Source organism: Clupea harengus, chromosome 22 (assembly GCF_900700415.2).
Source record: "Clupea harengus chromosome 22, Ch_v2.0.2, whole genome shotgun sequence".
Classification (NCBI taxonomy): domain Eukaryota; kingdom Metazoa; phylum Chordata; class Actinopteri; order Clupeiformes; family Clupeidae; genus Clupea; species Clupea harengus.
Genome location: NC_045173.1, coordinates 19,326,952 through 19,349,896, shown reverse-complemented (window position 1 = coordinate 19,349,896; position 22,945 = coordinate 19,326,952). Strand labels below are relative to the sequence as shown.

General features: G+C 43.8%; 1 protein-coding gene across 2 annotated transcripts in view; it reads left to right on the top strand.

The window, feature by feature from the left end:
* Positions 1-22,945, top strand: part of tusc3 (tumor suppressor candidate 3) — a 64,365-nt gene that overhangs the window by 39,305 nt on the left and 2,115 nt on the right. The window contains exons 7-9 of one of the 2 annotated variants that reach the window (XM_031559491.2): positions 13,800-13,863; positions 16,202-16,276; positions 18,910-20,082. In XM_031559491.2, coding sequence (XP_031415351.1) covers positions 13,800-13,863; positions 16,202-16,276; positions 18,910-18,920 — 150 coding nt within the window. In that variant the 3' untranslated portion in view covers positions 18,921-20,082. Of the gene's footprint in view, positions 1-13,799; positions 13,864-16,201; positions 16,277-18,909; positions 20,083-22,945 lie in introns of those variants that run through there. The other variant, XM_012835207.3, reaches the window with a different exon arrangement.

Below are 22,945 nucleotides of genomic sequence, written 5' to 3'. Positions count from 1 at the left end.
CTCCTTGGCTCCTGTAATTTTAAATCATTTTTAAAGCTCTTATTTTTGGCTCAAGGCCCCACGCTTGCTTTCTAATAACAACCTTAAAAAATGACTGACTGCAGTACCACTCAATTGAAGTTATTTGTCAACTGCAAAAGCCCTGCTATCTATTCCTCTGTGCATCCGGGACGCGTACCGCAGCAGAACATTCTCCAGATTACTTTCAGGAGGGAAAGGAATGGTATGGAATAAAACATAAATATATCATTTATGGAAATAAGGTGGCCTACCAGCACACAAAGAAAGGAAAGTTTTTGAGGGGGGAAAAAAGTCAGTAAATTGTAGCTCATTTGAATAGCGATGTTGGCTGGTCGATCGATCCAGCGTGGTGAATATATACCCTTAGTCATACAACCCTTGTGGTGGTGTGTAAGACCCAGGCCTCAGAAAGGTAGATTAATTGTGGAATTATTCCACTGATTTTTGACTTAAGTAGACGAACATAGTGGCTATTTGAGTGCGTATGTGTGTGTTAGTGGTCGGTTATGTGTGCATCTGTGTCCCAGTTGCTCTCCTAGTTGTGGTTGTTTGGGGGTAATTGCATTGTCATTGGAATATGGCATTGTATTGTCAAGGTCATTGTTATGTATGCACGGCTACACAGATTGAGGTGTTTGCTGTCATGCACATACATTTGTGTGTGTGTGTGTGTGTGTGTGTGTGTGTGTGTGTGTGTGTGTGTGTGTGTGTGTGTGTGTGTGTGTGTGTGTGTGTGTGTGTGTCTTGAGTATATGTTGTGCATGTTTGATTTTTGGTACATGAGTGTCTGTGCTCTTCACAGGCTTCCCCAGCATCACCCTCATTCATGCCTCAGTTTCTTGTCACTTGTTCTTGTTTTACATCCACATGTGTTAATGAACTTTACATCCACATGTGTTAATGAACTTTACATCCACATGTGTTAATGAACTTTACATCCACATGTGTTAATGACCGTTACATCCACATGTGTTAATGAAATTTACATTCACATGTGTTAATGAAATTTACATCCACATGTGTTAATGAACTTTACATCCACATGTGTTAATGACCGTTACATCCACATGTGTTAATGAACTTTACATCCACATGTGTTAATGACCGTTACATCCACATGTGTTAATGAACTTTACATCCACATGTGTTAATGACCGTTACATCCACATGTGTTAATGAACTTTACATCCACATGTGTTAATGACCGTTACATCCACATGTGTTAATGAACTTTAGATCATGACTTTCTGAAGCCAGTCTTTCTTATATCTCTCTGACTCTGTCACTTTTATTACATCTTTGCAAATATTTTGGTTCTAGTTGGATGAGGCCTGGACTCAGGAGTCCATATTAGGTGAACTGAACTGAACTGTGAACTCGAGCATTAAATAAAAGTGCACTTTAGGAAGAGGGCTTCTTGGGACCATGTCCAGGGACGTTATTTGTGATGGTGAAGGACTCGGAGCATTAAAAATGAATCTGTGTGGCAAATGAGCGCTTTAATTACGGCCTGGAACAAGAGATGGGGAAGAGAGCGAGGCAGGGATTGCATGAGCGAGAGACACTCCAGAACAGCAAGAGAGAGAGAAACCAAATGAGCAAACAAACAGGGCAATGAATGCTGATGAACTGGGAATTAATCATATTGATGAAAAAGCCGTTCCTTCTCTGCACCAAGCATAAAGCCCCCCTGGCAAGAACGTTTTTTTTTTTTCGTTTGTTTTTTATGGAGGCGATTTTTAGCTTCCGTTTGGATTTCTCAGCCCAGCGAAGCGACATGTTCGGCGCCTGTGTCCTTGCATTTTCAATTTCAGCAGAACAGAATGCGACCTTTTGGTGAGTGTGTTCGTGAATGTGGCGCCGTTTTCCTGGTATTCACCAGCAGGTTGCCGCTTTGACATCATCTAAGTCCAACCCATTCTGAATTGCTCTGAATTGCATTGCTTTCAGTTTTACCATATTTATTGTCTACCAGTGTCCAGTCAGCATGTCTTTCAGCCTCCTCCTCCTCCTCCTCTTCCTCTCCATTGCCATCCCATGACCCAGACAGCCCCCCAACACGACAGTGGGCCATGTTCCCAACTCCCATTGGCTGACATCCTCTCTGTCTCATTGCTCAACAGCAGTCTGGAGGGGCCTTATATATCCCCCCTCCCCCCCCTCACTTCCTCTCCCATGGCCCGATTTGAATCAGTATAATCGCGTGCATCAGCAGTATCACTATATTACATTTATAGACAGATATTATTGAGGTATTATAATGGTCGGGGGTATAAATTGCCCCTCTGATTTTAGTGGCGGAGCGCAGCAGACAGTGGAGCGAGTGCATGGCACTCCCAGCTAATACAGGCCCAGACAGCAGTGGCACCTTATGAATCCCAGCCCAGCGTCTTTAATGGCCAGTGGTGACTAAAGAAGAGAGCAGTAACTGCGCTAAGTGTCTCTCCACAGATGAGGATGCCTTGTTATGCTTGCACAATGCAGGTTGTTCTTTCTTTTTTTTATTATGCGTAACTCGCATACTTGCATACATCATTAACAGCGCTTGTATAACGTAAAATTGTATAACGTAGGACTTCTTCGAAATTCTGTAATGGAGAAACTAGTCTCTAGTCACATCTATATTTGTGTTGGGCATCTCTAAGCATTCTAAAATACACACATGTATAAATGAAAATCATGCACAGACTGACATTTCGCCTTCATCTTCTCCCTGATATTCTTCATCACTATGCTGGTGATTGTCCTCCTCAGAAGAGGTGTCCTCTACACCGCAATGAAAAGCGGCAATCATAAATGTGTTAAAAAGAAAATAACCAAAAATGATTTTGGGATCCCCCATTTTTCCATACATTCATCCACAAAAGTGACGATAGACTGAGGAGTGTGTGGGTGACCCATTTGCTTTAGGTTCAGGAGTATGTCTTCAGCTTTATTATCCTGGGAATCGAAATAACAAGCACTGACAGCAAGAAAGGAAGCTGTGAGCCACTTTTTAGTCCATATGTCTAAGCCAGTGGTTGTTTTGCGTGCCGAGTCTGTGAATTTTTTGCTTTCTGGACAGGTACATTTTGTCCGCTAGGTTTGTCATTTTAGGGTTTCTTGGGGGGGGGGGCATGGTTAAAAATACCTCTCCCCCCCCCCCACCCCCCCCCCCCCCCCCCACCATGCGGTTTCTTATGAAACTTAACATTACAGCTCTAGTGCCAAACCATCTTTTTTTATACAATGCAACAGATGGTGGCTATCAAATCCTTATGAAATCAATGCGTTTACTTAAGGTAACTGTGTGGTTGTTGTGCAAAAAACTTGTGATCCCCGATCAATAAAGCTAACTATGGTTAGCTTCTGCTCATCTGGTGAAATTGGCCAAATCTCTCTGGCTCCTGTAGAGTTAGTGCATAGTTCATTAAATTGTGTGGATTTATCATAGCCTGTAGCTGTCATATGTGTGTGGGTTGGAGTTGGTGGACTAATTATGGGTCAGCCTTACTATGATTACAATGCCCAAATGGGGGCAAAGCTCCAGCTCACTAGAAACACTGCACTGAAAGCTGAGTTTTCACTGAAGTCATAGCCGATTTAGCTCATGTCAGTAAAATCATTGTGGGTAGTTGTTAAGGTATATTGTTCATTTTTACAGTTTATTTAAACCATAAGGCATATGTGATATTAGGAATTCAGGCAAGTTATAACCTTACCCGTACACACATACACACTCACATTTAAAAAAAACTAAAGACCACAAATAATTTGAGAGATACAGAGAAACTTGAAAGCAAGTTGGAAAAGAAAAAAGAGGACCTGGGCATCTGTGGAATGCAGTCTCTGTATGTGCTCATGCTTGTTTGTGTGGGCAGCATGATGATGATACCAATAGTGATGTTGATGCATGAACATGCATCACATGATTTGAGGCATGACGCTTGGACATGGTGGTGATGTTGAACTGTGTTGCCACAGTGACGCCTATGACTGAGATACTGGTACAGTATATATACACATCAGTATATATATATACAGTCATATGATCGTCAGACCTATTCAATCCATAAGGATCTAGCAGGTGTGTGTGTGTGTGTGTGTGTGTGTGTGTGTGTGTGTGTGTGTGTGTGTGTGTGTGTGTGTGTGTGTGTGTGTGTGTGTGTGTGTGTGTGTGTGTGTGTGTGTGAGTTAGAGCAGAAGAGGGTTTTTTTTCTGTGAAGAGGTGGCAGAATTATTGGTGAGTGAGCAGATTATCTATGTGCCGAAAAGCCAAGTGGGCATATGTGTGTGTGTTGTTTGTCTGCACACCCACCCCCACACACATGCTCACACAAATATTATGGGGAAATGAGGAAGACTGTAGCAGCAGCAGCCAGGCCTCCTGGTGGGAGCTGGACTGATGGCCCAGCTCACAGGAGGAAAGCTACCTTTGTTCTATTTGAGTCTCTCCATCTCTCCATCTCTCTCTCTCTCTCTCTCTCGCACACAAACAAACACACACACACACACACACACACACACACACTCTGTGTGTATGCATATGAGCGTGCCTGTGTGTATCTCCAGGGTCAGTGACCTTTTCTGTATTAGTGCCAGTTCACAATTTTAATGATAACTATGCCAGTGTTGAATTGTAATGCACATAACTTTCAAACAAATGATACGCTCACAGTCTTAATGCCAGTTTAACCTGATTTGTAATAGTGTTACAATAATGACTACACTAGTGGTCAGCTGTTTGTTGCTTTGCATAACCCCCCGCCTCATAACCAGTCTTTCAAACCGAATGTTAATATCAACAAGCAACGCACGCAGTCCCTCTCTGTACCGCACACTGTATGCCATAGCTCTCTGTTTGATCACGCTCCAGTACTTGTCCAGAGCAGTGACGCGTAACTGGGCCCACTTCAGTCCAGGCCTCTTCTGAGGGGCCAGAAAAAGGGCTGTGTTTTCATATTCTCAATTCGATGACCGTGAACTTTTAGGTTAGTTTTTGTGTTTCTTTCCCCTTTGATATGAAAAGGTGTGTTTGTTAGAAAGTACAAGTGAGTAGAGCTTATTCCTCAACCCCTCTGGCAGTTGTCCCCGCTTCCCTTTAATGCTTATCAAAACAGCAGGGGCTGCGGGTGAGCGCAAGCGAGAGGGAGAGCGGAGAGAAAGAGATGATGTTGAAGCAAGTGGCTCCAGTAACACAGGACAGAACTGCGCTGACATGCAACGTGCACAAATACACACAACACACAAAAAACACTGTTTGCATTAGCAACCTCCCATCCCTATTTCCAGCAGACAGCATCATCCTCTCCTCCTCTGTTCTCCATGTCACTCCTCCCTAATAATAATGCCCTTCTCTCTTCAGCCGTCTGCACTGCCATTGGCTTTTTTCTCTCTCATCCTTTATTTCACTTCAGTAAGTTTTATGGCCATGACACAAATGCACTGTTTTTTTTGCCATAGTGAGGCAAAGTTCAAGTATTAACAGTCAGCATCTCTCGCTCTCTTGAGTTGTTTTCATATTCTCTCATGTGCATACGCTTTCCTTTTCCATCTTTGCACATTCATTATCTCTATCTTTCTAGTACGTCTCCCTTTACTCACTTGTCATCTGTCTTTTCCTTAGTAGTTATATTTCCTCTCTTTCTTTTTGTCTTTTCTGCACATTCCCTCTCTCCTTTGGACCTTACCTTCTCTCTCTCTCTCTCTCTCCCCCTCTTTCTCCCTCTCCCTCATTCTCTCTGTCACTGTGGATGAGCTTCATTTCCACTCATTAGTGATAAGGGAATCTGGTGACATTTCTTGTGTCATTGTCCGCTTCAGGCTGACTGTGCCAGATCCCAGTCTTTCACACAGGCTGTCAGATTGCATCCCCAGACTCCGGCCCAGACAGAGAGCCCCTCTTTGGAACCTGCCAGTGTGTTTGTTTTTGTTAACCACGCCAAACAAAGGGTGTGCCCCATATCCCTGTCTAAAGTTCACTGATCACAGCCTCTAAGCTCTGTGCGAGAGCCTACGTTGAGCTTACTAGTGAGGGGCAAGCTGTGTCCTGCCTCCTGTTTCATGCTTTTGCAATGTCCTTCTCATTATCTGCAGAATAACTTCTCCATTGGCTGTCATGGCTACTGTGATCATCCTCAAGGGCAATTGTTTATTGTTGAGCATCTGTCCTTCATGCCTAAGTGTCCCAACCCCCTCCTCACCCTTTCCTTTCCCAGCCGGGTTCAGGGCCACTGAGCATCTCATTGACTTCACTCATTGTTCTGGTAATAGCTCAGTTGGGTGGTAAAGGCCATTTGCGATGGCGGCTAAATCACTTAGTTGTGAGCTAGCAGATGACTCTAGCCGTGACTCTATCCCTTCACGGCCACGCTGTTCTCCCTCAGTGGACAGACGAGACAGCCCTGCTTCGAATGACGACATCTCGGATCGCGGGTTTGACATGGGGCTCTGGCCATCCATGCGACGTTCATCACGGAGAACTGGAGCTCCATACTGCGTTATGTCCTTCGTTTTATGCATGTGACACCACATGAGCAGGTCACATAAAGTGAGAGAGAGAAAGAGAAAGAGAAGAAAAGAGGAGAGGGTGCTAGTAAGGCGGTAAGATGCAGACAGCCAAAGAGAGAGATCTGCCCATTCCTCCATTGAACTCCTTGAATGACGTCATGTCGTCATTGTCATAGCCATGAAAGCAGAACTGTTGTGTGGAGTTTTAATTCCCTTGGGAATGCAACACAGCTTTCCTTCTCTGTGTTTTCTGCTGTGCACTTAACTACACTGTTTTGTTCCTTTTTGTGTGTGTGTGTGGGGGGGGGGGTTCAGCGAGTAAGAGGGCTCTTCTTCATTCTGCGAGGACTCGTTGTGATCATTAAAAATAGAGGCAAAATTAATGGGTTCCTCCTGATTTTGTCGGACTCTTTCCTGAGGGGCTGATATATAATTAATATGCCTACCTTTTCTTTCTGACTTTTTTTTCTGCCTTTGTCCCTTCGACTTTTCTAAAAACTCTGTTCTTGTCTTATCCCCGTTTCCTTTCCTGTTCAGCATATCTCTGTCCTTGCTTTTATTACCTCACTTTTTTCGTATATATGCCTTGGCCTTCCTCGTTCTCAGCCCCGCTCACTTCCTTTTTCCCCTTCCCCTCCTCTCTCTTTCCCCATCTTCTCTCTCGCCCCTTTCTCCTTTCCTCACTGCTTTGTTGACTTCTCATTTATCTCCATCTCGGAGAGAGTCTTTTGACCTTTTAGACGGAAGTCTGAAAAACATTGAATTAAACAATGAACAGAATCATTTGTAAAGGTTACAACACGAAATCCATTAGGCAAAGCCACGTCCCTGAAACTATTTGTCTACGCCTGGCACATGAACAAGAGATTCGGGGATGGAAAAAAAATGGAAAGAAAATAAAGTTTTGGGAAATAACGTTGCTTTGCCATTCAAATCCCGCAGTCGTTTATGAGACCTTTTCAAAGTTGTTTAGATCATTCACTGGACCTAATGTGGACAGGGACACAGGCTTTTAGCCCTTGAAAGGGAGTACAGCCGCAGAGGGAGTTGGAATGTTAGTTTGTTCAGACAAGTGGAGGAGCATGAGTGCTGTAGTCGGACCCACCCAGTCTCGGAGATGATGGAGCAGAGAACATTAAGGTAAGGTTGTATGATGCATGGTAGTCACCCCGTCATTAGCCTCCAACACCCCTTGATTTTAATTCCAACCTTGTCTCGCAGATATATACGTCTTACCCTGACCCTGGACACTAACTCGCTGATGTGACCACTCTCTGAAGTTAAATGGTAGGGGAGGTGCTCGATACACTTGGCTATTCCAGTGTCTTGTTAAAAAAAAAACTATTTCTCATAAAAACTTCAAACTGTCGAATGGCCAGGCTGCAATCTGTGGTGTCAGCACTTATGCCAGTGTTTTGTTGCTGTGAGCTGTGTCTGTTCATTTCATTTAGCAGTGCTTTGGAAACATAGGCTTTTTGAGTCGGGTCACCAATGTTAACCCAATATGTAAAAACATTTGTGTTCACAGTTTCTGGTTTTGGTACTGCCACTGTGGTAGTACTGATGTCCATGCGGGTATGACTGTCTTGGAGGAGGCCAGTATGGTGTTTGTGATTCCTGACTCCATAGGGAAACCAACATGACATTGATATCATTTAGAACACATCAACAGTGCCAACAGTGTCACAGAAGAGGCTTGTGTTCAATTCCTTCCAGTTTATCCTCTCCTCACAAAGAATGTGACACCTCATCTTTAAAAGCATACTGAACAAAAAAAGTTATTACCACTCCAAACATCCTTGTAACATTACCAAAATAGCAATGAACCCAGACAAAACACTTTTTTTTTTAGCGGAACACAATAATATAAAAAACTGGATATTCATATTTTGTATTGTCTTTATGAGTTTATTCATATGCAACTCTGTTTTGATTGAAGTCATTTCCTCACAACAGGTCTGCCACTGCCGCCACGTAGGCTTTTGTGCTGTGTAGTTTGGGGGGAAATCAAGAGAATTGACACCCCCAGGTGTACCAAAGATGTGGTTGTGTGAGTCTGTGTCTGTGTCTGTGGACATGGTCTTGCGCTCTTCAGAACCACAGTGCATATCTCCCAAGCTTTCTAACTGACTGGGCTCAGACACCCTGCTCCCACGTATTGGCGTCACTCTAATGAATGGAGGTGTTAAACTCCATTCATCAGTTTAATTGGAAGCACCACCAAATGTATTACTGTATTTTTCATCCCAGTCCTGGCGCCAAAGTGATTTGCAATTCTGATTTATGCGCCTGCACTAATGCGCAATTGTGTGTTTCTCGACAGAGGGGTTCTCCTTTGTTTGTTCTGATTGAAAATAACATTAAAACAAGCCAACCAAGTGAAAAAAAAAGAAAGCAAAAGAGAGAGTGGGGCGAAAGAAGTACTGAAAAAAAAAAAACAGCAAGGGATTGATGGAGAAGAAGCAATAAGCAATCTTGTTTATTGAGAACTCTCGTTCATGGAAGGGGGATTGTTATTGCATTCCTCATCACTGAAATGTATTCTTTCTCATGGTGGGGGTCTTGGAGCTCAATGAGACATCGTCAATATCATCGCCAGGCCAGATAAATAGCCCTCTCAACAGGAGAGCAACGAAGCAATTTTTGAGAGCGCTCAACTACGAGGCTCAGAATGAAACAAGGCAAAAATGAGGCAATTCCTGCCCGGCAACACTCTCAGATTAGATTCGATTAGATTCAACAGTATACAGATACCAAAACCAATGGAATGCAGTTAGCATCTAACCAGAAGTAAAAACTGTCGTATTATTTGCGGATAAGGGCAGGAAAAGTAAGTGCTACAGCATAAGTGATGCTATATCTTAGAATGTGTGCTGTTTTGGGTTGCCATGTTGTAGTCACAAGGCAGAAGCCATGCCCGCTACTGAATGGGCAAGCTATATTCTCACAGACAAGATGGCTGCTAAGTGCGAACTGAGATTTTCAGTGCCACTGTAGCTAGTGGTCCTGTAGAACTCAAACACCTGACATTGAACGGGTGAGACTCACTGAAGTAGAGTTGCTGAGCCTGCACCCCATACTTGAGTGTGTGTTGACAATACTGAAGAAAGTATCACTTTAGTTTGAGAAAGCCGATAGGTTAGAGAGGAATGGCTTACAACAGTAATGTGCAGGCATTCTCACCATTTTTACAACAGCATTGAAAATGACTGAACTCAGTATGTCACACTTACTTATTGTTAGTAGGGGACAGTCTATAGTGCCTTTTGACTGTTAGTAAGGGACAGTCTATAGTGCCTTTTGACTGTGGTAAACAGATCCTCACTTCAGCATAGCTCCTGGTTCTCCTCGTAGGCTTGGAACGTCTTGCAACTGAAAGCTTGGCTTTGTTCAAATGAGAGCAAAAGCTTTTAGGTTTGGTTTTGATTCAATCTCTTTCGCTCAATTACTTAGCACAACCCGATGAGAAAGTTGGCTGCCTTACACCCTTAAACCTTTCATCCCTGGAGAGCACAAAGGAGCTTTTTTGTTTTTTTTGTATTATTATTTATTTCCCAACTATTAACTACCCTACCGTATATAAACCGAATGATCGTATTTTATGAAATCTTAAAAACCAAAACTGTGTATTAATTGCGGTTTATTAAATGTTACCTTGTGTCACACAAAACTAAATGCCATGAGCGCTACTAGCCATTTAAAAGTTGTTGTATGAAATAGGGATGGGAATATCAAGCACTCAGGGAAGCAAAGCAAAATACTACACCCCCTCCCTGTGTACACACACACACACACACACACACACACTCTCTCACACACTCACACACACACACACAGCCACACACACACACACACACACACACACACACACACATGAAAGCCGTTTTCACATATGAACTAATATAAAGAATCACAACATGAGATTGTCCATGTCCTACTGGAAATACTCTGTTTGGTTTACCGGATGTTCACTCGGACAACACAGGAGAGAGACTACGGTTACCAGACTACGGAATTAAACAAGGGCCGGACGTTAGTTAGGTCGGGGAAAGCTGATTTGTAAGATGCCTGACAAATGCCTGACAAAACGGCTGAATTCCAGCAGTTTTGAACATGTTCTTGCCTAATCTGGACAACTATCTGCCTACCTATGTAGCTAACGAACATAAGCAACTACATTTCTCTTAAACTGCGTTGAGTTACATTTTAATTTGTGAGAAGGTGTAGCTGATCTGTTTAGCAAACTAGCTAGTTATCGCTAGGTAGCTTGGTAGTTGCTCACTGTGAATTCTCGCTCAATCAGCCATTACCCAGGACTTTGTACAAGCAGCTAGCAGGTTTGCTGTAGTTCCACATTGCCACACAGATTGCCACACAGAATTCCAGCAGTAGTGTATTACTAACTACCAGGCGCCCAATGATAAAAAAAATGCATTCCCATGTATAGGCTGCACCTGAGTATTAACCACAGGGCTGCAGACATTTGACAAAATCGACGTATAAACCGTGGTTAATATTCGGGGATTGTGGTTTGGTTGGACCACAGGCTAACATTTCGGGCCATGGTTAAAGATAGGCAGTGCAGTTCAGCAGAAAGCATTTATGAATGGCATGGCAGGCACTCGAAGTGCAGTCGCCAGGTAGAAAATGAAAGGAATACATCACAGCGTGTTTGGAGAAGAAAAGAGCAATAACGCCTCTAGGTTCCGTGCTCCATTGCCCTCATATTACCGAGATATTCTTCAGTCTATGTTTGGTTGCTTTATACTCCAGAGATTTTTTTTTCATCGGTATATTAATGTTTTCAAAGTTAAACTCCAATGCCCCCCTTTTATCCCAGCTAATGTTTTATGAGAAGAATGAAGGTGTGTGTGTGTGTGTGTGTGTGTGTGTGTGTGTGTGTGTGTGTGAGAGAGTATGAGTGTGTGAGTGTGTCTGACTTAACTCAGGAGCTGCTCACCCATGCAAACGTCTTAAGCCCCTCTGATTGGTTAAACGAAGGCATCAGCCCGGCACGTATTCCGGTCACATCTCTGATCGGCCGACCCCATCTCTCCCCTCTAAGCCTCCCATGCTAATGGCCTCGCAGGCTAATGCAGATAGACCTCTCTTTCCCCCTCTATATCATCCTCTTTCTTGCTTTTTTTCTCTCTATTCCGCATCCTCCTCTCTCTCACCTAATTAAACACCTGCACAGTGAGGAGATCTAAATCAACAATATTTTTGTTGCAATGGTGATGAGGGCATCTTTTGGATCACTTCTCCCACCCTGCTCTCAAAGTTTCATTATTCCCTGTTTACCTGTTTCTTGCTTTTGGCCTTTTTTTTGGGGCTAATTTCTCATTTCATTTCCTGGGTTTAGTCAGATATCAAGAGCACATATATGTCTCTTAGCCTGTTTGGATGCTACAGCAATGCATCCCTAACTACTACACGAACTACCATGTAGACGTATGCCTTCATTGGTTAATGGCTGTTCTGAACGGCTGAGCCTGAGCAGCATCGGTGTAGGTGTGTGTAATTGGATGTAGCAGCCGTTAATGTCATGTGTGACCGTGGAGCTGTGTACCTGTGGCTGTGAGAGGACGTGGGTGGTGGAGTGCTTCACACAAACAGATGTGTGAGGCGATAAGTGGTGCGTGTGTGTGTGTGTGTGTGTGTGTGTGTGTGTGTTTTTCATCTGCTCGCCCTCCGGATAGTGTGTGTTGCCTTGCTGTGACACCAGCTGGAATATTTTTGGATGCCTTTGCCGGGGTACTACTGAAGCAGAGGTCCCAGAATTCCCTGTGGGCCTAACCCACGCACCACAGGCATCACAGAAGTCCATCATTTTCTCTCTCTCTCTCTCTCTCTCTCTCACTCTAATTCATTCTCTCTCTCATTCAGCCTCTTTTCCGCGCACTTGGTGTCTTTCCTCTCATTTCATATGTGCAGACTCCATTTCCAAGCCGATCTACCTACACACGTAAAATAACCCACTCACTGCATGATAATAAGTGACTCACTTTGAGTTTCTCCTCCCTTTGCAGTCTCTATCCCTCTCTTTCCATCTCTCTCTCTTTTCTCTCTGTTTCTTAAAGATCTGTGCAACAGTTTGGGGAAAGTTCATTGTGGTGTGTGGTTTAACTGTGTGGGTTGTGTTTTGCTGTGCATTTCTGCACCAGGGTGGATTGTTGTGGTGCGAAGCCCCTGGGTAGAAAGACCCAAGAGGCCAACCGAATCGTGGCCTCCCACCCCCACAGGGCTCTGCCTTCAGTCCTGCATCAGCACAGTCACAGTCTCCAGAACATCCAGCACTGGTGCCTCAAAGCACTGTGCAATGCAGATGTGCGAATTGCCTAGGGCCACCTTTGATGTAGCGTCTTATAGATACATCACAAGTGCTTGTGTCCATTGTCTCCTCGCCACTGTACAGCAGTCAATTTACATGCCACATCACCAGCACCAGATCCACCAACCCCCCCCCCCAGCCCAAGCCGTAGGCCAAGCAGAGGGCAAATAACAGATACAGGACGTCACATTCTGAGCCATTCACCCCTGTGCCCCCAGACTATCACCTCCTCCTCCATTTTGGCTGTGTGAAGGCAACTTTGCACCCTGGTCCCCCCCCTAGGGCAGTCTTTGGCTCAGGAGAAACTGGGTTCCATTATCAGTCCAGTGATACGCCTCTCACAGCCATACCCCTTATCGTAGGTGTTGTCAGTTTGTGTGTGTGTGTGTGTGTCTGTTTGTATATTGGGTTGTTACCGCATAGCTCGAGGGTGGAGGTCTTCTGTGCAGAAAAGGTCTCCCTGCTCATGGCAAAAACGGATATAATAACATTTCCCTTATCAGCACACACACACGAACCACAGTGCACAACACACCAATATGCATCTGCTTCCAAGGTCAAATGAAAAAACAAAAAAACTTGAATCAAGTTTGCTTTTGGTCATGAATGTTTAATTAGACTTTGGTCTTTTTCTTTAGCTTTCTGTGACGTCCTACTCTCACCTTGACCCCTGTGTGTCTGTCTGTCTGTCTGTCTGTCTGTCTGTCTGTCTGTCTGTCTGTCTGCATGCGTGCACTTGATCAAGACCAAAGGGACAAGGACAGAGTTATCATGAAGCAGCAGTAGCAGTCTGATCATTGCCTCTATAAAGAGAATGTGAAAAGATCACGCTAGAATGAGAGTCATATTGTGTACCAAACAGCCTGACACTAACTTCCATATCTCTCTCACCTCTCCCTCCTTCCCTCTCCTTCCCTCTCCTTCCCTCTCTCCCTCCCATCCTCCCTTCCTCCTACAGAGCTATATTCATGGGAGCAGCCAGGCTCAGTTTGTGGCGGAGTCTCACATCATTCTACTGTTGAGTATCCTTTTGCGGCCTCTGGGAGCCGAATCGATCTGACGGGCCCCTCCGGCTACCTCTCTCTGCAGAGGCGGGTCATGAGGCTCTGTGCTTGGCTGAGCTGAGCTGACCCAGCGCTGGAGAAGAGGGCTCATATCCACCCCTCCGTCATCACAAAGCCAGCCCAGGGTATGAAAGACAGGCAAATGAAACATGCACATTTATTTTTGTAGGTATTTATTTTCTTGTGCCAATTTCTAGTCTAATTATGTTTGTAATCAGTGTTCGAACTTTAGGGTGAACTGTTCCAGCACAGAGGAGTTATTGCCATTGTAATGTGCAAACACCCCCCCACCATGACATACACACACACACACACACACACACACACACACACACACACACACACACACACACACACACACACACGCGCGCTTTCTGTTGATGTGTCTCTTTGAATGTGTGAGCGCTCCATCCACTTCTTGGGAGGCGAGAAGAATGGCCTTTGATTTGAATTAGCTTGATTTGCTCGTGTCTCTGGAGCCCCACTCACAGTGTCAGAAGTGCAGTTTAACATATTATCCAAACGGGAACACACACACACACACACACACACACACACACACACACACACACACACACACTCTCTCTCACACACACACACACACACACACACACACACACACACACACACACACACACACACACACACACACACACACAACCCTGGATATCCACCACCACGGCCCCCACACACAGGCGGCTTATGTAGACACACACACACATACACTCAGTTCACACACGTCCCCACCCACATGGACACCTCCAAAACACACTTAAATGAATGCATATATGAATATATAAGGTGTCTCACACACATGCAGAGAGCTCAATAACCACACTTGTGGAAGTAAACACTCACCTGGTAATAATCACTCACATGATGGATGGAAGATGGAAGACACACATGCCCGCGCACACGCACTCCCACTCACTCCCTCACTTAAAAGTAAGATGGTTGGCTTATCCATCCCCCGAGCCTCTGCCTCAAATTGCCTCCGCCCGAAGAAGACTGGCAAGCCTGCTGGCACTTGGTCCTTGCTGTTGGGTAGAGACAGCTCCTGGCTGGCTCGTCAGGCTCAAAGGAGTGTGTGGGGAAGAGCGAGCGCAGGGTGTGTGTGTGTGGAACCTGGCACGGGAGGATCTTATGCCTGCCACCTCTCACCAGAAAATGGAGATTTCAAGAACTACACTTCACTTCTGTGTAATTCATGTATTGAGTGTACTAATTTAATTCTAGGATAAATATATTCATTCAGGACTTATAATAGTTGACGTGCTCATAAAGTTTCTTCACAGAGAGCCAAAACCAAAGAGCCCAGGAGCAATTTAAAAAGCAGGTCTCCTAACTTCTTCTTTTTTTTTACTTCTTTCAAATCACAACATAATTGCAAACACATTTTCCAGAATTGGTAATCACAAAGCTTTCTCCATCCATCTGGAAAATGTTCTTTGTATGAGAACCATTTCATCTGTCTGTTTACCTGACTGTTTAAGATTTCACCTCTTCTAAAAAAACTGAGTACGACAACAACCGCTGGCCATCGAGAAGGCAGCAGAGTGCCTTTGGTCCAGCAGGCTGATGTCCTTCGCCTTATTGTGATGCAGTTCTGGGCTGCTGCCTCAGGCTCCCACCGCAGGGCTTTTTCCCAGCTGCAGTGCACTCAAGCTTGCTTTTGACGACCTATATGCTTAAGTAAAGAATTCTTTGGCTTGTGTCTATCATGTCTTTAAAGTCCTCTTTAAGGCCCTCTGATGAGGACTCCATTGTAGGACCCCACTGAAGCTTTTGATTCTTTTTTATTTTGAGCTCCCCTGAGCCTGTAGCTCTGAGGACCTCATTCTCAGCTCTAATGAAGGAGGAGTGGGGAAGTCAGCACCCGCACACTGCCTCTGTCAAACGCCAACGCTTGAGGTGCCGCTGGAGCTCAGCTGGAAGTTGTTTGCAAGCTCAACAGCACCTTTTTTTTTTTTTCTTAAAAATAAAAAAAAAAAGAAACAGGCTTCCTCAGGCAGCCATCACACACCTACTCCACTCTCCTCCACCGCACACACACACACACACACACACACACACACACACGCAGAGACCCATGAGTTGCTCAAAGCCCTGTTTTAACACAAAGCGTCTCCGCTTCACTGGAACATGAAATGTTGTGAAAACAGGAATAAAAGGATTGTGCTCACTGACACACAACTGAGGAAGCAGACAACGAACCAAACACAGCCACAGCAACATGAATAAACCCCTTTGAATCCGCACCATGTTTTGCCAATTGCTTCCTTAACAACCACCAAAGATGCCGCCATTACCATGGGGATGGTCCTGCTGAACGAGGCGGCTACCTCCAAAGGAGACGTGGGCAAGAGGAGGAGTGAGTGCTTTCTCTTTTACAGTAGAATGTGCTGTCCGGTAGACGTCCCATCAAGAGTGCCCGTGCATACTTTAACTTGAGTGAGGTGTGCAGTGTGTAGGTGTGCATCTCGGAGTGTGACGTGTTCATGATGTGTCTGTCTCTGTAATATGTGCTCGTCCATCTATGTCATTGTTTATATACGCATTAACCCTGCTTGTGTCATTGACATGTGTGTGGGTGTGTGTGTGTGGGGAGGGGGGGGGCATTAGCACCTGCTCTTCTTCACTGCCAGGAGGTACGTGCAGCGCCACGTGTTCTCAGCCTTACTAAAGACGTCCCACACCGCACACACACACAGTTACAGAAGACAGTTTATTTTTTTATTTTTTTTATTTAACTTCAAAAGCCATTCTTTTCTCGTCCTCTTCCCCACACCCCCCGTCTTTTTCTCTCTCACTCAGCCACGTGTTATGTTGGGATTGTGCTTCAAGACCACTTGGTTTGATGGCCCTTACATCTCTTTTCTTTTCCAGTCTATGCTTCTCTGCTATGCAAATGGCCCGATTTCTGCGTATTATGTTAATTAACGAGTTATTTCTGGGTTTGAGGGTGGGGGGGTTGATCACCCTCTATGGTAAACATGGGAGTGTTTTATGTTCCAATTTTAGCCACCCATGGGGGACTCATTTGCGGAACAGTTAATGGTAGTAATGGTAGTGAAGGTTCTAGAAGGAAGCGTTGAATGGGTTTCACCAGAGAAGCAGCTCCTGCATATTCCCTTTTAAAGACCCGTAATGACACATGTGCCTGTGTGTGTGTCAAAGACCTGGAAGACTTTTGGCTGAGGTCTAATTGGAGATGATGTACTGCATCAAGCATAGAGAAAATATTTTGAATATTCCGGCTGTGTGTTTTGTGTGTATTTGGGGGAAACCTGTCAAATACCTGAAAGATCCGGTACATTCACATGAACAGTCAACCAGGTTTGCAGCGTAGTGCAAACAGTTTCCAACACAGCCTGCACCTCAGTCTACTGCTGAACAGTAGCAGTGCCTCAGTCGCTTTTCCTCAGTATCAGCACGGTAGCTGCAAGTCAGCCCTTTTATGACTGCTTGCCAACGCTCCCTTTGTACTGAGCCTGCCGTTTACAAGAACATCAGCCATGCTTGTCAACATTGCATAAACTTCAACACCTGAATTTAGTTGTTTTTTTTTTTTTTTTTGTATTTTAGTTAGTATAATCTTATCTAAGGCAGCTTTGATGTCTTAGGTAGGCAAACACTTCATATTTTGTTATATGTGCTCCCCGGAATTCAAACCCATTTTCTTCTTGCACCATACTCTGCAGTCGATCTGGAAGAACACAGAGTGAAGAGCTGCAAAAACAGAATTTAAAGTGAAACACAAGTAAGAGGGAAGTTGTGACTACTGTGTTTGACTGCATACCTCAGGCTTTCTCTCTGCTTTAGTTATTAGCTGCAATAAAGCAAGTGTGTGGACGTTCCTGTAATCCAACACAGTCCTGCAATGGCTCAGTTCCTGCAATGGATACGTGGCTGTTTAGAATGGAATAGAATATGCTTCCATGTACAGTATGTATGTATACATATTTAAATCACAGCAACAGATTTACAATTGGACACAGAATTACCTCGATACCTGATGGCGTCTGGGTAAAGGTCATTAATCACATTTATTCACCGTCACATGGACACACACACATAAGCACATACACACAGAGCACATAAAGAAACACACACACACACACACACACACACATAGATACACACACACACACACACATAAGCACATACACACAGAGCACATAAAGAAACACACACACACACACACACACACACACACATAAGCACATACACACAGAGCACATAAAGAAACACACACACACACACACATAAGCACATACACACAGAGCACATAAAGAAACACACACACACACACACACACATAGATACACAACCCCACTGTGCTGCAGTGAGGAGTCAGGGGTTCAGCTTTGCCTGCCAATTAAAATGAGCTGTGGCGGCTCACGGACCCCTCCTCCCCCTTGCATCTGTTGCTTTCAATTGACAGTTATGCATATATATATCCCAATCATAATAATGTCATTATGCTGCCACCAGTGCCGGCACACATTCCTCCCCTTGTGTCTGTGCTTTCAACAGGGGAAAGTATGCAGGAGGTGCACCCACACTGGATAGATAAGCAGGGAAAGGTTTGTGTGTGACAGAGAGAGAGACAGGGTGTTAGTGGAGGACAAAAGAGATTGGGCTGGGGAGGGATATATGGGCAGGGGCAAGGGTGAGTGGAATGTTGGTGAGAGGAAGTGGAATGAAGGAGGTTCAGAGGAGATGGAAAAGGTGCAGAAGGAGGATTTGAGCGAAAGCTTGGACCAGAATGAGGTAGACTCAAATCACTGTAAAAAAAAAAAAAAAAAAACATGGACAGCATGGTGTCATGTACTCACGTTATGAAGCAATGAAGGCAAAATTGCAGCCAGAGCATGCGTAGAAAACAGACAATCGCTCAGGTCCGCCCAGAACCGACCACATATGGTTAAATTACTGCCATATTTTAGTTCCTTCCAGTGGCTTCACTTTTGACTGAGTATATGCTGTCTATGTTATTTCCAGTCGTTGGGTAGTCTGCTCCCTCCATGAATACGAGTCTGAAGAGAAGGCCTCCTCCACGTGTGATGGTTCCGTTCTGCAGTCGCCTTTGCCAGACCTGGTGACTAACTTGTGTGACGCAGAAAGCCATCATCTGCCCAAAGCTGCCTGCGTGATGTGTGAACTGCAGGGCAGCAGCCCATTCCCTGTGTGTGTGTGTGTGTGTGTGTGTGTGTGTGTGTGTGTGTGAGAGAGAGACTGCGAACGCAATGAATGGGAGAAATTTGAAGCAAATTTTGCGATGGCTTTACTATTCTGAAATGTATCATAATTAATCCTTATGTGTGTTTGTCATTTTGTAAAACTGCATGTTTGATTTGCATTGTTTAGAAATTGTATGGAATCAGACCATCATAGAGAAACTCCTGGATGAGATTCCCAGGGGAAAAAAGACTAGTGTTCTCAATGGGGTGTCATTATGCTCCATACTCTTTTGAGAAATTCTGAGCAGAGTCTGCTGTATCAGTGAATCACTTGCTGAAGCCTTGGGCAATTTCATCAAATAGGGACCAAATCGCTCACCTTGAACAATCCAGTAAACTTTGGTGGTAAGTTGTCACCGTGATAAGTGGCTCCCTTCATAAAAAAAACTGGACTGTACTAACTTTGTCTGGAAAGTTTTTTCCTTTTTATCCGCCTTTAAAAGCACCCTACTAGGGCACAGTTGGCTGTTGATCAAACTCATCTGTTGCTAAGGAAACCTGGCAGTTGAAACTGCAGGAGACCGAGAAATGTGAATAAACTAAGTGAAATGGAAGGGACTGAAATAGGAAGACAAAATAAATCATGAATGGTTAGAAGAAGGGTGGCATGGCCCAGGAATGAAGTCAGACCCCTGACCAGGACATAGAGCTTCCTCATCGCACAGGGGACTGTGGACGTTTCTAATGGACAGCATGTTGAAAGTATGTTAAACAGTTGACTGTTCCATCATCCCAATGGATCACTGCAGCCTGTAAGGTCATCAAATGCATATGGCTTAATAAAACGGTGCTATCGATGTTAGTTCATTAATTAATTAATTAATTAATACCCTCAGGGGCAGCAAGGAGTTTGTTTGGAGGTAGTGTAGAGTTGCCACTGCTTATATGCCCCAAAGTCTTTATGTTCTGGAGATATATTTTTGGTAGCTCTCTAATTTACAGATCGGTAATTAGTTTGTAGTATCATGGAAACAAGTGGGTAACATCATGGTAACAACCCACAAATTATTTAATAGTTTTTAGACAATAATCCACCATTTACTCTGGTCACAAGTCTGTAAAAAAATGGTAATGTGTTATAGTTCAAATGGAACTACTTTTTAAATGTAATATTAATGGTGAGATTTTAAAATGTAGTAATGAAATAGATAAAGTATTGTTTTTCAGTAAATTACCCAAAAACAAATAACTTACTTTCATAGCAATTACATGTTTCTATTTCATTTCTCTGTAATGGCTATATGGCTAACCTTGAAAGATGCTCCAAAACTGATGCTTCAAATAAATGTGTTTATTACAATGACAATATGTTAAGAGCTTGACAAAGGAAACAAAATGATAACAATTTGACACTAATATTACAGGCAATAAACATTGAACACACACTCATTTCCAGAGCTAACAGTTATTCATGCTAGGCTGGGTTTACAGGGAGCTCAATATTCTGATTATAATCGGTATAAAAACCCAAACAGAATAAAAATGCTCCATATAAACAACTCCCATCAGAATAAAAAGTCTTCAGGAGCTTTGCGAACGCACTGGCGGGAAAGCAACCACCTGATGTATTCTTCCTGCACACTCCTGTTACGCAATCCAAGTGATTGCGTCAGAATGACAAAAATGTGTGCATGTAAACCCAGACAGACCTAAACTCAATAAATCATAAAACACAAAGAGAACAGATGCAAGTATCTACAAAAAGTATCCACTAAAACAAAATATTTTTACAATTTGTTGTCCACCCTCTCAATCAAGTGCTAACTGTTCAGATAAATGAATCAAAGATGTTTAATAGGCTGAACATTGAGTTTCAATTCTGTATACTATGTCCTCTATATATGCAAGGATAATTAAATGAAGTGCCTGCCCAATTAAAAGTCCTCTTAATGTTCACATTTAGATAACATGCCTCATGCTTACAAGGGTCCATTAACAAAAATATTGATTACCTTTATTCTATTGCATTTTGTGATATCTGAATGTGAACATTGACGGGACTTATTTTGGTGGGCACCTTTTCCCCCTTGAACACATGTTAAAAGTGATCACAGTGGTGCAAAGGCTACCTGAAGTTGAGGGCTGAAAGATTAAATGGCTAGCAGGCTAGTACCTGACTGAAAGAGGGAAGAATCTACATAAAATATGCAAGTGTTTTTTGTTTTTATTGATATTTGAGTCTTCTTATGTCTCATTGGGTTTTTTTTTTGGTTTTTTTTACGAAGTAATGAGTTTTACTTTTACCTGCACGAATACAAATAAAGCTAGCTGTGAAAATAGGCATGTTCCTGGTGTCATCTTGGGATGAATGGATTCAAGATTGAACAATTGTATGCATCAGTTCATTGACTATCATTCAAGGCTAGTCATAGCCATTGCAGAGAAATTAAATAGAAACAGACAATTCAGTATTTTACAGCCCTGATCCTATGTAATTACCATGAAAGTAAGTAGTTTGTTTCTGGGTAATAACCGGAAAAAAATATGTATCTTATAATTTCATTACTACATTTAAAATATCACCATCAAATTTCATCATCACTACACAGTAATATGAACTCCTAAATATTAGCAGTTTGTTCCGGAGTTGTTACCACTATAAATGGTGGATTCTTGTTAAGAAACAACTCTGAAACTATTACGTTATTTGTGGGTTATTATGAGTTATTACCATGATACTACCCACGTATTACCGATCTGTTAAGTAAAACGCTACCTTGTTTTCATGAGAGCAATTTGTTTGTGTTTTTGTCTTAAGCCTCAGAATCGGAAGCTTTGAGAAACTCCTGCCAAGTGCTTTCCCCTCCTGACCCTGGCCATAGATGTCTAATAAAGCTTCGCGCCGTGAGCACGACTTCCCCAGCCACCGCTCAGGCCCTCTGCACACAGACACACACACGATTAAGTCCCGCACCTCACCACCCCAGCGGCTCCTTAATTATCCCTGTATCGATCGACAGCGGGCATTGTGTTGCGGTGCTGGAGCGGAACAGAGCGGAGCACGCCGCCTTCACACAGCCACGCGACCAGCTTTTAATTGTTCTTGGCTTCCCCCACTCACGGTCGAGGTAGCTCCACACAACCACTGTGGTCTGACTACAGTGAGCTTCTGTGTGTGTGTGTGTGTGTGTGTGTGTGTGTGTGTGTGTGTGTGTGTGTGTGTTGAGCTGACCAACGAGGTCACAGCTCCGCAACCCATTCGCATGTTCCCATGGTTTGTGAGTGCTTGCATGTGTGTGAAGTTCTCAACTCCCAAAACACACACACTCGTATACACTGTTCACACCCTCTCGACACCTCAAGGAGTGCTCTCAGTTTTAACAAGGCTTTTTCTGGATGACTACTTTGGAAATTAGCCAGTGACGGCAGTGGTGTAATTGGACGCGCCCTTGCTCAGGAGAGGTTAAACAGCTCTGATTAACGCGAGATTAGCTTTTCATTTTGGCCAACAGCTGCCACTGTTTTCCTTTCTCTTTCACGTGTGTGTGTGTGTGTGTGTGTGTGTGTGTGTGTGTGTGTTACCCACCCCTGCTTACAGTTTAGGAGCACAGAGGAATGTAAATAGCAGAGACTTAAGATTTTGGATTCTCTTTATAAGCACTGAATTCGTGTGTGTGTGTGTACAACACGCACACACACACATGCATACACACATCCAAAACTTCTGTGAATATCACTGACATTATGCCATCTCATTGTTTGCCCAGAATTGAAATTTTATGGAGTCCGCTATTGTTCTTGGGGATATTGATGTGGGCCTTGATTGCGAGAGAATCTTTGCGCGGTGTAATCCCTTC